The following is a 17732-nucleotide window of genomic DNA, read 5'->3' as shown; positions in this document are numbered from 1 at the left end:
TTGTCATGGGATTATTAATCAGTGGGAGCTCCGGCCTCAGAGGCTCCATCACAGATGGTGCTCGCTCCCGACTCCTCCAGCCGCTTCGTGACTCATCAGTACCTTGACCTCCGTCCACTCAGAGTGAATTCAACAGTTGTACAGTTTCATGACCTTTTCAGCATTAATGAGTGAAAATGTAATCAGCTAAAAGATGAACCCATCTGCAAATCAACACTCAAGACTGTCATCACAAAAATGCTTCATCTTTTTTCCCTTTTTTCTTTTTGTTCTTCATCGTTAATTTCACTTCCATTGTTCTTGATTGTTGGTTTGTGTCGATGTCCCTGTTGAGGCTGTTTGTCAATGAGTTTTGTTAAAGGTTTTTTTCCTCAACAGTCTAACCAGAGACGAGAACTTCAGATACATCCTGTTCATTACATCGGTTGCATTATAACGAGATGAGTTAGACTCGTCCCTGTCAGAGAATCTGATCAACAGGTAGATTATTACTGTGGCGATGCTGTCACAGACTATCAGACTGAAAATAGTTCCACTGCTTCACTGAGTTTAATCTATAAACAACTTAACTTCCACTAATTTCAAGCCGCCTTGATCTCCTTGCTGCTCACTTCCTTCATGGATATTTAGGATTCAACTCTGGAGAGCTGTGACGGCCACCGAGTCCGTCGCTTTTATTAGAGCTGTGTCCACCTGAGTGCATCGCTCATTAAGGGAGTTCATCCCGACATACTGCTTAATCCCAGAGGGGGACAATTAATTGAGATACTGCTTTTGAAATTCAATTAGATAAGAGTTTAGAATAACAAAGTGGATGAGGGGAAGAGAGATATAATATTCAGTTAATGTATGAGAAACATGAAAATGATTCAGTTTGAGAAAAAGTTAGCAGCCTGTGCTGCACGTGGATGAAAGTTTGTCTGTTTTTGAAGATCATGGATGTTTTCTGGGGAGTGAGTCATCGCCCATCACCTCCACCTGGACCTGTAGGTCTGCTGATCGGGTGTTGCAGGTCATACAATTAATGTTAATTGTTGAAATTCTACATCTTTAATGTAGAAAGTATTAATCACATTACCTGCAGCGAGCCCCCAGCAGCAGAGCATCTCATGTGTCTCATGTGCATCTCTAATGTTAATTAACTGTGTTCAGCATCCGTCCTCCTGATAGGATGAATCCCGAGCTCCATCTGAGCTGTCCAAAAATATTCATTTATTGTTGATTTATTAATTTTGGTCCTCTCTGGAGAGTTTCCTCTGTCCTGTCAGGTTTATAATGACAGCTTTTTGCTTCTGTAAGGTGCCATGATATTTGCTGCAGTAACATTACTGTGCTCATGGAAACATTTAAAACTAAATCTAGTCGATTGATGAGTGCAGATTGCCTGTAGCAGCATCCTGCGCTCTAAATAATGTGTCCCTTTGACTTCAGTCCAGGTTTTTGTTGGTCTAAGGTGAATTTTTGCTCTCAACTGTCATTATGATGCAATGCACCAACAATGTGCCTGATCACACTTCCAGTTTAACCAACTCGCCTGTAGGCACACCGACGTACAATACCTACACAATGTTTATCTCAAAGAAAGGTGGAACAACATAAGAACTATCTTTGATAAGATTTAGACCTGTGAAGAAACACTGTGTGGAAACGTTGCTTGCTGGCCCTGTGCTTCTTCAGTGCTTCAGTTGTAAAAGTTTAATGTGTTGACGGGTGTTGACCTCCTAAATGCATCTGTTATCCAGAGCAGATCTTGTAAGAGACCCTCAGCTCGCTGCGAAGCTTCATACACACTCATAAATCCAGCGGCAGTGTTTGGGGCAGGTGCGTTATCGCAAACCCCCGTGACCCCCCGAGAGTCCACTGCTTTACTCAGATACACACAAACTCTGCGGGGCGTTCATAATTCATCAAGCTCAAAGTCCTTACAAATTAAGATCTCAATAAATTAAAATTACTGGCATATGAAATCTTTTACTTCTTTATTCTTTTTAACCATGACTTTATATTTATTATTTATAGCCAAAACACTAAAAATATTGGAAGCTTTTTGCTGTATTATAAGATCCAGATGCGCGGCTCTCGGTGGAATGTGATGGTGTACAGCTGCACCACTCTGTTATTTACAGCTCCACATTAACACTGTCAGGATTCCCAGATAAAAATACTCCAGCTCGCTGTGGAAAAACAGAGGTGGATGAACGGACGACCTGAAGATGTGTGACAGTTTGAATGTTGTCATAAGGATCCAGCCTCTGTTCTGACATGGCCTTCCAGATAAAACCTCTTGTATAGACGCGTTCGGCAGCTCCTGCATGTCCTTTTATGTCTGGAGCTGCAGCAGGGCTGGAGATGAGCACAATCTCTGAATAACACTGTGACGATCTACAGTTGTGTATGCAGGTTAGTCCTGGCTCGAGGAAATTCAGCGCTGTTCCCGTTTTCATGGGTCTCTGGGGTTTTTATGACTCATCAAAGATAAAATTGGCCGTGAGCAGTAAAAGGATATAAAGTGTAGAGGACATATTTATAGGAGGCTGTATTCTGTGGAGTATATTTGGGGCTTGGTTTCATTCAGCTTTAAACTCTCTGTGAGCTGCAGTAGATTTGATTGCCGCTCTGAAATTAAAACATTATTAAACCATTAGCAACAATAAAGCTCCTGGATATGAATGACTTGTAACCATTTTGTTTCTAATAGATATTTTCACTTTGCCTGTCAAGCATTTCATTATGCTATTAATTCTGAGTGGCCAGCCGAGGTAATGACGAAGCACCCCTGGGATCCATTCTGCATTATTTAACAGGGTTTGTAGTCCGACTCATTGAACCCAGGGAATTTTCACCAGCGGCACAAAAGATCTCAGATGAAAGATTCCAATTATTTGGTGTTTTACAGACTGTTGCAACATCCGAGAAGCTCATTAAACTATTAACCTGCCAGTCACGAGTCGCTCTCTGTCCTGCAGTTGCAGCTGTTTTTTGTCTCTCTTCCTTTTAATGTGTCATTCCCAACTTGCGGGTGTCCTGCTGTTAATTATCACATTATGTCCTGGTTTGTCAGCATGTTAATTAATCACGCCATCTCTATTCACTCAGGAGTCTGAGCTGCCAGAGGATCACCCTGCACAAGAACCTCTTCTGCTCCTACGTGCTCAATTCAGCCCTCACCATCATCTACCTCGTCGGAGTGGTCAATAATCCTGAAGTGGTGAGCAGAAACCCGGTGAGCTGCCTCTGTTGGATACTTAAGAACTAAAAAATGACCACAAAGGTTACTGTTCACACCGGCATCATCACAGTGGTAGCAAGCCAACATGTTGATGTAAAGCAAGAATATTTATGTTCACTGTGCCGTCACAGTCCAGCTGACACCATCTGGAATGTAACTAGTTTTGCTTTTACCTTGTGAACAGACTTCCAGGAAACCTGAGTGGAGGAGAGAATAGAGCCCATTAACTGTGGGTGCAGATCAGGTCAAAGGGATGGATCCAGGATTTATTTCTCACTTTCTTAAAGAGGATTAAAGAGGACTGCTGGGACTCGGTGGAGGCACTGGGTGCCATTCTAGTTGGAACAAAGTGCTGCTCATCATCCTCAGAGAAATATTACTTCTCTTCCAAATTTTATTGTTCAGCTTTTCAAGCGGACCAACAAACTAACTGTCTTTAACATCCCCAGAGGTGAATGCTAGCAGGCTGAAAAGTGCCATTTTGGCATAATACAGTTACAGTGTGAGGCGGAGGATTAATTTCACTGTCTTCAAATGAGATACAAATGTATTCGTGATTTATGCAAAGCCAGAAAAAAAAAAAAAAGGTTGATTGAACTCACTTGGCCGTGCCGGGCCAGGCAGTGGGAGGAAGACAGATTCAGATGAAGCTGCTCCGTATTTTAAATATTAAGAAAAGTTTGTACAACAGACTTTTTAAGTAAAACCCAATTAATATTTCATCCCACTGTGCCATATATTGGCACTGTCGCATTTTCAATCATTTCACATTCTCCTGTCAGAGTGTTGGAGCCTCACTGAACGCGTTACGTGAATTCTATGAAACACTGAGGTCTGTTTTGATAGAGATGATAAATCTGTCTGGTAAGAATGTTTCACTATCGAGTCAAAACATAAATTCATGTGTTACTTTTCAATAACCACTCCTCTCTGGAAGTAAAAATAATGACCGTTCACTCACTGCCCGCTGCGTCTTAAAAGTGCTTAATGCAGCGTTAGTCCAACTTTAAAAGTGGATCAAATAAGTCATACAGTAAATTTCCTTTTATGTAGAAGTGAATAAAATCAACATGCAAATTCCAGAAGTTAAAGTTAATAAAACTGTCTGAAAATCGACTGCTTGCATAAAATCTTTATGGCCTGAATACTGTGCAGAAACTAGATAAAGACAGTGCCAAACAAAATCATCACACAGTATTATAGAAACTGTCTCACACATGCACACGATCCGATCAGCCTCAGCAGCTGGAGCGGCTCCAGCCAGACACAGTACCAGAACCAGAACCAAGCCGGAGGCAGCAGAGGCTTCACTGGGTTTGGGTTTGATTCTGTGTCCTGCTTTTGCACATTTTCATGCATTCACCAAATGTGTCCGGCTCATCCTGCTTTATTCTTTATTCCGTCTCCGATCGTCTCCAAGAAGCGCCCAGCACTGACAGCCATCATCATTAATGTGAGGAAATAAATACAGTATAATTCTGTGCAGTGGCTCGCGTTCAGGCCTCTCCTCCGCACAATTTGTCAAAAAGTTTTGTGTTTAGTCTGTTACCTTCTGACACTGGACTGTCAAGTCGTGATAACTCGCCGTAACGCGTCAAAGCAGAATTGGTCACCGTGGCCCGGCTTTCAGGAAGAAGCCGAAAAAGAAATCACAAGCACCAGTGGTTGGGATTCACGCGTGTCTGCTGGGAAGCATTTGAAATTTGCCGCTGCCAAAGTGAGACTTATGAGCCTGTTTTCTGCACTGGTGATTTAGGAATGGTGGGTTGTGGCGGAGATTTGCTCTCCCAGAGAAAACAAGCTCTTTGTATTCTCTCCGGTGCAGGGATACTGAGTCTGGTTTGGCCTGCCAGCAGTGCGGGGGAGTGAATCCCCAAAGCTTGTGTCAAACCAGGGAGGAGGCCGAAAACATGAGAAACATCAGTATGATCTATAGCGACTTGATCTGTTAACCAGAACATCGTCGGCAACTTTACACAAACCTCGCTGAGCTTCAGTCTAAAACAGTTTTTTGAGAATCCGGCTCTGCAGACTGATACGAGTCCACGTCTGTTAGAGTGGAGAGGCTTCAAGAGGAGAGTGAGCGACGGACATGTGGATAAAAGTTTAGAAGTGAATGACTGATGTGCGTTTGGAGCTGAGGAGACTCCTGAGAGCTGCAGTTAACAGCAGCGCCAGCATCTCCGAGTTAAACTGCGGCCGCGTGCATCCTTTTCTACGCAGGAATGTGAATATTTCAAATGTTATTTTCCTGAAACGACTTCTTTCATTCATGTTCTCCATATGAAGAGAATAACAGTGAGGTCAGGACCTGTTTTAACAGAAGACGATGTGAGCAGGTCGATAAATGTAACTTTAGTTTTGTTACTGACCTGAGAACAAATACAGGAGATCACAACAAGAAAATGTTTTTTTACATATCAGCAAGCAAAACTTGAAAGAAAGTCTCTCTAAGTTCAAAAAGGAGGATCAGATTACATGAGACTGTGTTGAAAGAATAGAAAAAAATAAGAATTATTAACAGAAATCAACAGAATTTGATGAAATAACAGTTTTGACATTACAACTCTATGGGAACATGTTGTTTTAACTCAACCCTGTGATATCTGTGATGAAACTATAATATCAGGTGTTGTTTCGAGCATCAACGTGGACCGAAGAGAAACGTACATGTGTTGGTTTCAACTCTCTCAGCCATCTTAAGTGGAGATATATCAGATGGGACGAGCAGCTGATGTGACCGTCAGTTCAACTGGCATCTCCAGAAACGTGTCTCCCTCACAAATCCACTCAGACATGAGACGGTTAATACTGCCGGAAGAAAATGTTGAATGAATTCACTGTTAGTGAAGCTGCGACTTTCCGAGTAGATGTCAGGAGAAGATCACCGGAGCTCCGTGCACTGAGGTCACTAATTACAGATAATGGCAGATCCATAAGTGTCTTTGTAATAAGCAGACTGGTCTGATAAGATGTAATGTACATAATAATATGTCATCAAAGTCACCTCTTTCAGCACATCATGATGATAGACAGAATACATAATGAGAGGCTGAATGCATCAGTCGGAGCCTGAACCGTACACGGTGGTGTTACACACTGCAGAACACGGCTTATCTTTGCTACGGTGGGTAAAGTGGGAATATCTCTATCAAAGAGCACTCCGAACACAAAGGAGAATCATTGATTCCATCTCAGCTCACATCCCGAGGGGGTAAATGAATAAACATCCTCCCTGACTGCAGAGCGTAATACTGGATAATCATTATGTGCCGCGAGTGCAGAAACATCCTCTTAGATCTTTTTAGCGTCCTGCTGAGACGGTGTCAGGAGTGTTTGAATTGAATCTGCTAAATGGATTTTTTTTTTCATGTGAGGGGCCAAAAACAAATAAGAGATCCTCGTGTTCTCCCTCCCTCTGTCTGTCTGCAGGTCGGCTGTAAGGTGCTGCACTTCTTCCACATGTACATGCTGGGCTGCAATTACTTCTGGATGCTGTGTGAAGGCATCTACCTGCACACGCTCATCGTGGTGGCCGTGTTTGCAGAGGAGCAGCACCTGCACTGGTACTACCTCCTGGGCTGGGGTGAGTCCGTCTCAATGAAATCTGATCAGCTCTTTTTACATCCTGTAGTGAATCTTCAAACACTGATCTTTATCTGCTTGCTGGACAGGAAACTCACTGAAAGGCTATTCAGCAAGCCGCAAATTTAGAGCCGCATCCAAATAATCCCCGTACAGTTTGTCACCGTGGACACACTGACAGCTTTATTGGCCGTCCTGTCGCGTCGCGCTCAGTGTTTTTCACCTTGTTCAGAACAGGAATAATGGGAGCAGGCTGACAAACAAGGAGGCGATGGAACTAAATGCATGGTCATCGTTAAATAATGGGATAACCTTGAGGCCTTTTTATTTGCTCTGTGTGTGTGTGTGTGTGTGTGTGTGTGTGTGTGTGTGTGTGTGTGTGTTTATGAAAGACAGTCATTTAGTCAGGTCCATCTGTGGCCGATATGCTGCAGGGCCTCGATGAAAATGGGGCGCACATGGATTCATGTGTTTATGTCCAGTTGAAGCAGTGCGATCTGAGCTCTCTCAGCCCCTCCAGGGTTTTTTATAGACAACATTTCAAATTAGACAGGATTGCTACATCAAATCAGCCATGTGGTGTTGTTTTTAGGGTTGGAGCGAGGAAATAGGAACGTTTGCACACATGAGGATGTGGAAGTTAATCCAACGAGCTCCCGTCTCTCCAAGTATTTATGCAGTGTTTGCAGAGTTGTAATTCATTTGATGAGGAGGTCGAACACCGACAAAACAGCTGACCACACTTTTTACTGTTGCGTGAATGACAAATGAATTTCGCTAAATTCACTCAAGACCTCATATGGCCGCCATCTTTCTCCTGTCCAAGGCTTTCCTCTGGTGCCTGCATCCATCCACGCCGTGGCAAGGAAAAAGTATTTTGACGACAAGTGAGTAATGTTCCAGAAACTTGTGCAAATAAACAGGAGATGTTTGCGTATGTGCTCGTCTGTGTGTGGCACAGAGTGTGTACACTTGCATGGTTTTGTATCGGTGTGTGTGCATGTGTATTTTGGGCAGCAGGCAGCATTGACTGATATGTTTTTCCTTCTGTAGCTGTTGGATGAGTGTGGAAACCCATCTGCTCTACGCGGTCCATGGTCCTATAGTGGCAGCGCTCCTCGTAAGTGTGCTCAGCCGCGGCCTCAGCAAAAAGCAAGAGGAACACATGGATGAGAACAACTGGCGATTATGTCTGTTTTTTGCTCCCTTTCTGCAGGTGAACCTCTTCTTCTTACTGAATATTATACGAGTGCTGGTGACCAAGCTGAGAGACACACACCGTGCAGAGTCCAACATGTACATGAAGGCGGTGAGAGCCACCCTCATCCTGGTGCCCCTGCTCGGAATCCAGTTCGTCATCTTCCCCTGGAGGCCGGAGAACCGGCTGGCCGGGGAGGTCTACGAGTACATCATGCACATACTCATGCACTACCAGGTAGGTACTGAGCTGACTGCACGGCACTGCATTCATCAGAATTTCCATTAAAGCACCAGATGGGAGCTCAGTGCAAAGGTAACTCAGCAGAGAGCTAAAGAACAAGTAAAGTGCTGCTTCACTGCCCACGTCGGTCGAGCTGCTTTTCACATGTGGTCAGTGACGGAGGAAAACAAATATGTGCAAACGTTGAAATCAACGTGCGCTTCGTACCGGGAGCCAGTACTGATATTTATATGTTAGCCTTGAACTCTCAGTATATGTGAAACAATCCATCTGTCGCTCCTCTCGGGTCTCATCCGGCTGGAGATTTAGATGTTTCCGTCTATTAACACCTTGTTTTCTGTCTTGTGATCGATGGATGTGATTCACCACTAATTTACACTTTAAATCACCAGATAGACACTTCATTAACTTTATTTAACTACAAGTTAGACACTTCATTAGACAACAGGCAGGCAGGCTGGGATACTTCCAGGTAGTCAGACAGTTTGAGGGATTATATTGCTCACACAGTCTCTGTTTAATTACTGTGTGCTAATTGTGTTTGTGTTTTATTTTGAAGGGATTACTGGTGGCAACAATATTCTGCTTCTTCAACGGAGAGGTAAGAACCGTTCACGTATTTCTGCACATCAGAACTTTCCCGTGGTCGGCTGCTGCGACACAATCGTGTCAAGTCACAGAAAGTGTTTTATGCTGTTGGACTGATGCGTGTGAGACTGCAGCCATGTGTCTGCTGTCCACACGGTGGTAAATAAGACGACAGTCACTGATACCACTGCCGATGTTCAACCGTTCGTCTGGAAAACTAAACTAACAACAGGGAAAAAACACGTTTTGACAAAAGCTATCAGCCAAAATATCATTTTAAACATTAATATTGAATTTCACAAGTGGTGCATTGTGGTGGTTGTGTATTTCTTTCCTGCCTGATGATTATTTAGGCCCTTACGTCCACGCAGCTTCTCAACACAACGCGACAGCCTTCATACCTCGGTCATGTTTGTAAGCCAAATATGAAACTGGCTCTGTCCTGAAATAGATTTCTTCCAGCACCTCCAAAGCTCACTAATTAACAAGTTTGTCTAATGAGGGAGCTTTAGCAGCATTGGCAGGAAGGCTTTGTTAACTTTGGATGGAGCCAGGCGAACCATTTCCCTCTTCCAGTCTTCATGCTAAGCTAAGCTAACATCTCCTGGCTCCAGCTTCATATTTAGCACATAACTCTTGGCGAAAAAGTTCCCAAATTATGGACTTTTTCCCTGAAGAATATTGTATCTTGGAGCGGCTCCACTGTTGGTACCTCCTGTGATGAAGCAGTGCCACAGTTTGGCCTTCGATAAAGGTCAACACTCTGGCAGCTGTTCAGTCATGCAGCACTAAAGCCAGTCATTGCTTATGACATTAAGTTTGAATTCCATCAGGCAAAACATTTTCAAATTTAGTTTTTCCAGGTCAGATAGCTGGCGTCTCACATCCGTACCTGATAGCATATCAAGAAGTGACCTAAAAACAGACTCAGAGTTGGATTTTGGTGTCGGACTCTTGAGTAAAACAGTTGTAACCTGACAGAGATGATGCATCTGTCATGAGTCCAGTTGTAACAGGTTATAAAACAATGTGCTGCTTGTCTCTTCTGAGGCTTCTTGTGTTGCTGCAGTGGAAGCTGCAGGGTCACGTCAGGTGAAGAGTAAGACACAGTTTATAAATGACTGTGTGGTTTCCAGGCCCAGCTGGAAATCAACTCTCCTTTCAAGTCCTCCTCTCAGCCTCTGAGTCCGTCTGCAGCTGCGAGCCTCCTCAGCCTTCTCTCAACCAGCCAGCTTCATTTCTACTAAAGACCAAATCTGGGGTTAATGGTGTTGTAACGACCTTTTGGGTCCTTTGTGTGACATATTGTATCAGGCTCAAGGTCTCTGCACAGCAGAGTCCTGACAGACACGCTGTGAGGTTCAGTTAGAGTCGTTAGCTTCATGTTGGTGTGAACGCCACGGACAGACGGCTGTGTGGCACAATGTGCGTCTCTAATATTTGGCAAGACTTTCTAAAAACAATCATTAATAAATGATATACATTTGTAGCTTATTAAACTTTAGTTAATAGTTATTTCACTGTTAAAAATGAAACGCTCTATAAACATTCACGAGGCAGCTGTAAAGGTTTATAAACCTTCAGTTCCAAAAACTTTACAGATGAACTACACAGAATTTATTCAACATTTTTAAAGTATTATAAACATCAGGTTACAATAAACAGTTGCTTTTATTAATTGTTTATAAAGAATTTAATCATTTGATATCAGCGTTAACAAGATATTCACTGAAGATTAGATAATTATTTATTAATGATGATTATTGTGAAGTGTTACTGTCCAGATTATTGATGGGAAGTAACAAGATATTAACTACCACAATGATTATCTCAAAATGAATTAAGTTATTTAAATGCCCAAATTTCTTTCACATATTTCCAGGAAACTTCCACCTGGTTTCTGTTTAAATTCAGGGTTATGGTCAGAGGAACTTGGCATTTCTTTGTGTTGTACTGAGTTGCAGTAACTCCCCACTAGTTCATGTCTAACTTCCCCTCGTCTCAGATTTCTGACCTGCAGAGTTTAGTCAGAAACTAGTTGGAAATTAAGCTGCAACAACTTGTTTCAGCTGAGTGGGGAAGTAGACATAAACAAGCTGGGAACTAACTATTACTGTAACTGAGGGGTAACTCACCAGAGATTTAAAATATCTTATTAATTAGCACCTATTTACCATGATATTGGTGGACCTGTAAAATGCTTCTGTGTCACCTGATGTGGTGAAAGTGTCTCTGCTGTCAGCAGGAGAGTAAAACAGGCTGAACCCTCAGCGTGACGTGTCGGTGGTGGTTTACACATGCAGCCTGGAAAATATTTCAGCTATTAGATCATATGTGAGCTGCCAGAACACAGCAGTGTACGATACAAGATGTAAACAATATCAACAATGTGCAGAGCGTATGTCTGAAGGACGAGCTAACGAACTATCACTGGGGAATACGAGGGTTCGTCTTCATCCGCATAATGACCAATTCAGCTCCGTTAATCAGGACACAAGTTTCTGGGGGGGTCAATTTTGTTTTTTACTTCAAGGCCAAACTGTACAGACCCGCCTTGTTTCTACAATGGCGCCATTGTGAAGTTAGGTCAGTGAGACAAACAGCTTTCATGCTGTATTTGTGACATCAAGCAAGATGTTCCACATCCAGGCTGTAAGGCCCGGCTGCTCTTTTGTCTCGTTAGAACAATTACCGTCATAATTTAGATAATTAGACTATTGTGTGTTAATACGGCAGCAGTAGTCACTTTAGTGTCGCGCTGGTACAGAATAAAAATATGAACATCGCACTGCAGGCGGATCGTAGTCACACTTCAGCTGTTCTTAGGTCAGTCAGTTGATACCTACACAGTGTTGAACAGCTGACTGTGTGAAGATTTACTCCATTTACAACAGTGTGAATTCAGTATATTTGGGTTTTGGACTGTTAGTCGATCAAAAGAAGCCTTTTCAACATTTGACTTTTGGCTCTGGGAAAAAATACCACTTGAAAAGAAAACGCTGAATATGTTCAAGATATTTCACACTTGTAGTGAGCAATAAAAAACATCTGCTCAGGGAATAAGTGAAAACTGTCTTTATCTCACTGAAATGTTACTCCAGTATATTTCTAACCAGAAATTAAACAAATATAGTCAGTAGGATTTTGAGTTTCGGCATTGTTTTAACAATTAAACACTAAAGCCTCCATCATCCATCCATCCATCCATCCATCAGCAACATGCAGCTTCTCACATCAGTCTTCTACTGAGAAGAGAAGTTTGATCCGGTCGTCATCATGAAGTCAACATCTGAACGTCTCAGTGGAATCATCCAGAGCAGCAGACTTTACACACTTCTGATTCAGAAGTTTTATTTTATAGCTGAATGAAACATCAGAACAACCAAGAGGTTAAATAGAAGGATTATGAAGGATTACTCACAGTGTGTCATCAGCACAACAATGGCTTTTGTGACGGCTCAGTATGGATTTGGTTTACATGCTTATTATTGTGGTGACTGTATCAAACAGCTTCTGCAAGATAATGTTAAGTATCGTCAGTGACACAGCGGAGATCCCTCTGCAGCTCTCTGTCTCTAAGTGGTTGCATGAAAATCTGGCGCCGTCCGTTGTGTCATTTTGGAGGTTGTGTCAAACTCTTATCAGCTCATTGTGCTCGACATTTAAGAAGACAATGCAGCCGACTGTTACAGAGCGGCTTGTTGTTCGACATGCAACAGAGAGAAATAACCTTCATCAGCCCTACCTGGACGCTCGGCGTGGCAGCTGAGCAAAACTTGAAATATACCCCAGACTCTCAGACTCTCAGGTGCGTCAGCAGGTAATTACTGGATGTAATCTTTAACTCACAGCTCTGTAGTTCTGTGACTTCAGTGTTTACGTGTCCTAACGTAACATCATCTGTGAGTGGGATCTGGATCTGAGCGCTCCACATGTGCTGCAGCAGCTGAGTTCTCTTCAGTGAAGATCACTGTCGCTCAGATTATTGGATCGGAAGCCGGCGTTTGCTCGGGCTCTGCCTCGCTCGCGTGGCGTCACATGTAAATCTGAGCGTCTGGTGGAATGGTTTTGTGTGTTTTCGCTGTCAGTGCTGTGTTTCATGTGTCTGCCGGGTCTTTCACCTGCTCCCGGTGTTGTCCCGACTCATTACACCTGTGTTTAATCTGACACGCTCTACCTGCACCTCCTCCCCTGGTTAGTTCAGTTTGTGATCAGTGGAGTCAGCTGCTGTTGGCCTGATCACGTCTCTGTGGTTTATGTCGAGCTGATCTGCTGACAGTCTTCAGCTCTCAGCAGACACCGAGAAGCAAAACAGGCAGTTTGGAGGAATGTTGGATATTTTTGACAACTAAGAAAACATAAAATAGTTCAAAATTACATCATTTTAACTTCAAATTTGTTTGTAATTTGTCAAATATCCGATGTCCATGTTAATGTTTGCCATATTTAGTCAACCTCATCCTGTTTTTAGTCAAAGGATTCCCATTTTCTGCTCCTTCATACGTCCACTCAGCTTCACTTTGAGGCAAAGCAAAAGCACATTTCAGCGACTGGGTGTAAAAAAAAAAAAAATATTCTGATGATCTGAAAATGATGAATATGAATATTAATATAACTCAAGTATGACTTTTGAGTGCATTTTAACACTGAATGTACTTAAATATCAAAATGAATAATTCTCCGTCCAAAAATGTACTCAAACATGACGAGTCCACTGCTGCAGGTGGTGTTCAGTGTCTTACTCATGGAAAAAAAGGTTGTTTAACATCTTTTGTCGTAGTTTTAGTTTTTTGGTAATTGGCAGTGGCACCGTCCTGACCATGACCCAGACTTTAACGCTGGTGCTTGTGTGTCCTGCAGGTGCAGGCGGCTCTGAAGAGACAGTGGATGCAGTATAAAACCCAGTGGGGTCAGAGAAGGAAGGACCACTGCTCCATGCGCTCCACGTCCTACACAGCCACCTCCATCACCGAGGTGCCCGCCTTCATGTACCACCACGACTGTAACAGCGAACACTTGAACGGGCGCCACACGGAGGACTCTGAACTGGTGGCACTAAAGTCAGGAGAGGCGTACGCATGAGGAGGAAGAGTGGAGCGCTGGAAACAGATGAAGAGGAGCAACACTGCAGCAGAGATGTACAGCAAGAACTACTCAGTGATCAAATCTCAGAGGCTGGTGTGTTCAGCCCAGAACGACAATACGGGTCTGGAAACAGAGAGCTTGGACTAGCTTCAAGATGCTGACATTTTACTTTACATTGCTGTTGCGACTGCTTTTCAAAAAAAAAACAAAACGCTGATGTCAAGAACTTGTGGCACGAGACGAGAGCTGCTTTTTTTGGCGTGTGTCACTTCCTACAGCTGCTAAACCACGACTACGAGGCTTCTGAGAGAAAAGACTGACTGTGATGACAGCTGATTTTTCTTGTGAGGAGGCGATGCTGCTGAATGTGATGATGATGATGATGATGATGATGATGATGATGATGATGATGATGATGATGATGATGATGATGATCTACACGAGGTCGAGGTGTTGTTGATGAGGATTTTTAAGGTGAAGTGGAAGAACCAATCCTTCCTAACCTCACCTATACCAAAGGGTACTGTATGTTGGTCACAGCTATGAAGGGGTGTCCACACACACACACACACACACACACACACACACACACACACACACACACACACACACACACACACACACACACCTGATCTTATGTGCCATGATGGGTCAGATTTCACGAGGCCCTCTGTGTTTGAAGCTCTGGAATTGTGTACATAATATATGTTCACCATTTTCCATTTTCAAGAAAGTGTTTCAAAGGATTTTATTTAGTTTTTTCTATTAATATTTTATTCTTGCCGATTCCTGAGTACGTGTCAAGTGTGTGTCCTGTGATGCTGCACTCCTGACGGCTTTGTATTTCTGCAGTTGCTGTATTTGTGCTGAGGCGGAACATCACAGGACGAGAAGCAAAAACAAGAAGCTCAATGCACAAAAGAATATATAAATAAAAAAATAACTTTATTTTGAGGTTGAACAGCCTGTGTGTGTGTGTGTGTGTGTGTGTGTGTGTGTGTGTGTGTGTGTGTGTGTGTGTGTGTGTGTGTGTGTATGTGTATGTGTGTATCACTGTCTAGTTTAATTCTTGATCATCCTTCATCACGATGCCTTTAATCCATAACTTTGTCCTCTGTGTGTATTTATTCCTGAGTTTTGTAGCATTTTGTATGACTGAGCATCAGGCTGGCCGACGATGAGGCGATGAGAGAGTCACTTCCACACCAGTCTCTGTCTTAAAGGCATGTTGACGTCACAGACAGCAGAGGAACTCATGCTGCTGCTGTCATGTTACTGATGCTTCATCAAAGCTCTGCCATTAAGTATTTATTCATTATTTTTTTAAGTCAGAGAGTTGATGACATTTAGGTTTGAATCCAAACAGAAGACCACGCTGAGTTTGTTTGTGTGCTTTTGTTTAAACATCGTATATGGAAGTTACTCAGAAGCCCAACGCTCCTCTAAAGTGCGTCTCTGATAACAGCCGTCTCATTCAGCCAGAGAATGAAACACAACATATTATCCAGTAAAGCTTCCAGGAGCTCAGACTGCTGCCATCTGTCTGTTCAGGAGCCAGTCGTTCAGAGAACTGAGGGGACCCGGAGGAGCACCTGTACAGAAAAGTCTGGAGATATTCTGTATCCTTAAATCTCATAAAAAACAGAACCAACAGTGCATTAGTCCATCGCTGTGCACCGGCTCACACAGCGTCAGGCACCAGTCGTTAAAAACCATTGTAGCTTCACTTTTAAACATGTCGAGTCGTTTTCTGAAGAAACAAAGAAGCTGAATGAAATGTTACTCAAACAGGAATAAACACTGTTTGTCTGGGACTATTTTCATCTGCGCATTGATACACGTTGCATGCTTTAGTGAGTGGCAGCAGGATGAGGTCATCACATGTCGGCAGGTGTGACAGTGTGACTCCTTCACACTGTCACACCTGCGAACATCTGGTCTCAGCCTCTGAAGTGAACGGCTGCGTCAGCTGTTTATCAGCAACATGTCTGATATAATGGAGACTTTCTAACACAGGCGTTAGTGTTAGCAGTGATGAGGTTCATGATCTGCTGTTTGTTTCCTGGCAAGTTCATGATGAGAATAACAAAACATTCAGAGAGGCAAAGTCATCTCCTGGCAATGAGGAAAAGTATTGATTGTGGATTTGAAAAAAAAAAAGAAAAAAAAGAAAAAACCACCAGACACTCTGATGTAAAAAGAGTTGAATAGAGCCGCGGGGCACGGAGGAACAACATTTATCATACTGACGCAACATTCGTTAGGACTATTAATTCATTGTTGGTTCATGTTATGTAGAATATCTCCAGACTATAATCATATGTTGTGTCTACGTGTGTGTTGTCACTGGTTGGATGTTCATGTCAGTGTGATGATTTTGTCATGGTCAGCTGGAGTGAGTGGACCAGAGGGTTGTAATGACTCGATGCTCACATGGACCTGCAGAGTGAACAGAGAACCAGATCTGCACATTAGGTCTGAAGCTTAGACGCTGATCTTTATAGGGCCATGAAAAGAGTCTCCATTGTAGTGACTTTGGTGGCTTATGAATTACTATGAATATATAGTGAAGCATAAATAACTCATGTGATTGCAGACACATTGAGAGGAAGTGCTTTCTGCCACAGCAACAGAACCAGGAGAGCTGGACGCTACAGATAATGTTTGTAATGGCGTTTTGTCTGGAAAGAAATGTGAACGCTCTCCACTGCGAGCTAATAACAGTAAATTGGTCCAATTACAAAATCGAGTCTTGTCAGGGAAGCGATCCGAGTCAGAACGCAGCTCTGTGGCCACGATTAGCTGCGTAAGTGAGAAAGCCGAGCCGGTGAATGAAGCGAGCGTTGGGACCGGCTGCAGAGCTGCTTCTCACTGACTTACTGCTGCTGGCAGGTTTACTGAAGGAACAGAACGTGACAATCAATACAGGCGATTACATCATCATCATCCCAGAAGCTTTTATGCTACACATGTTCTTGATTTTGAATGTTTATTTGAGTGTGTGTTCAGCTTCCTCTCTACAGTGGTGTGTGCTGGATGTGACGCACGCTGCAGGACGTGTTATTAACCGTTCTGGTTTGAGGAAGACAGATTCTGTATATCTTGTACGTTCATGTAAATATGAGCTGACACTGTGTATATTATAGATTTTTGCACTGTGAAATACTCTGACAGCTATTTTTGTTACCGTCCTGTCGTTCATTTCTGCTTGTGTTCGTCTCTTCTCTCCTCCTCAGCTCAGACTGGAATCATCTCAAAGCTGTTTAAAGAAAAGAAAAAAAACCCTGCATTTTGTAAAAGCCAAAATTGATTAGTGTTTTTTTTTTTTTTTTAAAGAAAAAATCTTTTAGCACAAGAATACAGACATAAAAGATTCTTTGGTGTTTCTCTTTATTTCCTGAGCAGTGAGAGAAACAAGCTGCAAAATGTTGTTTGGAGGAGGAGGAGGAGGAGGAGGAGGAGGAGGAGGAGGAGGAGGAAGAGGAGGAGGAAAAGGAAGAGGAGGAGGAGGAAGAGGAGGAAGAGGAAGAGGAAGAGGAAGAGGAAGAGGAAGAGGAGGAGTTCAGATAGAATAATTTGCAGCTTTTACTTGATGAAGAAAAGTGATTTTCTTTCCATGCTGTGATTTTTAAACAATTCAATGAAATGGAAAAGAAAATGAACTTTTTCTAAAACTACGCTGGCAAAAACTTCGTCTTCACAGATTGTGACGATGATTCAGCAGCACTTTGCTCACCAACATTGTTCTTGTCAATATTTCAGGGTTGAGAGGTTTTTTATAATGAGTGTGCAGGAAAACAAAGG

At 42.8% G+C, this 17732-nt stretch overlaps 1 protein-coding gene across 3 annotated transcripts in view; it reads left to right on the top strand.

Annotated features, from left to right (window-relative positions):
• The window catches only part of calcr (calcitonin receptor), a 56696-nt gene extending 39411 nt beyond the window's left edge, over window positions 1-17285 (top strand). For 2 of the 3 annotated variants that reach the window (XM_037094085.1, XM_037094083.1), the window contains 7 exons: window positions 3097-3223; window positions 6662-6815; window positions 7641-7701; window positions 7868-7934; window positions 8031-8249; window positions 8815-8856; window positions 13704-17285. In XM_037094085.1, coding sequence (XP_036949980.1) covers window positions 3097-3223; window positions 6662-6815; window positions 7641-7701; window positions 7868-7934; window positions 8031-8249; window positions 8815-8856; window positions 13704-13925 — 892 coding nt within the window. In that variant the 3' untranslated portion in view covers window positions 13926-17285. The remainder of the gene's footprint in view (window positions 1-3096; window positions 3224-6661; window positions 6816-7640; window positions 7702-7867; window positions 7935-8030; window positions 8250-8814; window positions 8857-13703) is intronic. The other variant, XM_037094084.1, reaches the window with a different exon arrangement.
• Window positions 17286-17732: the final 447 nt, after the last annotated feature.

The sequence above is a fragment of the Acanthopagrus latus genome, chromosome 3 (genome assembly GCF_904848185.1).
Source record: "Acanthopagrus latus isolate v.2019 chromosome 3, fAcaLat1.1, whole genome shotgun sequence".
In the NCBI taxonomy this organism is placed as follows: Eukaryota; Metazoa; Chordata; class Actinopteri; order Spariformes; family Sparidae; genus Acanthopagrus; species Acanthopagrus latus.
The sequence above is the reverse complement of the archived record's forward strand: the minus strand, read 5'-3'. Positions and strand labels throughout refer to the sequence as shown.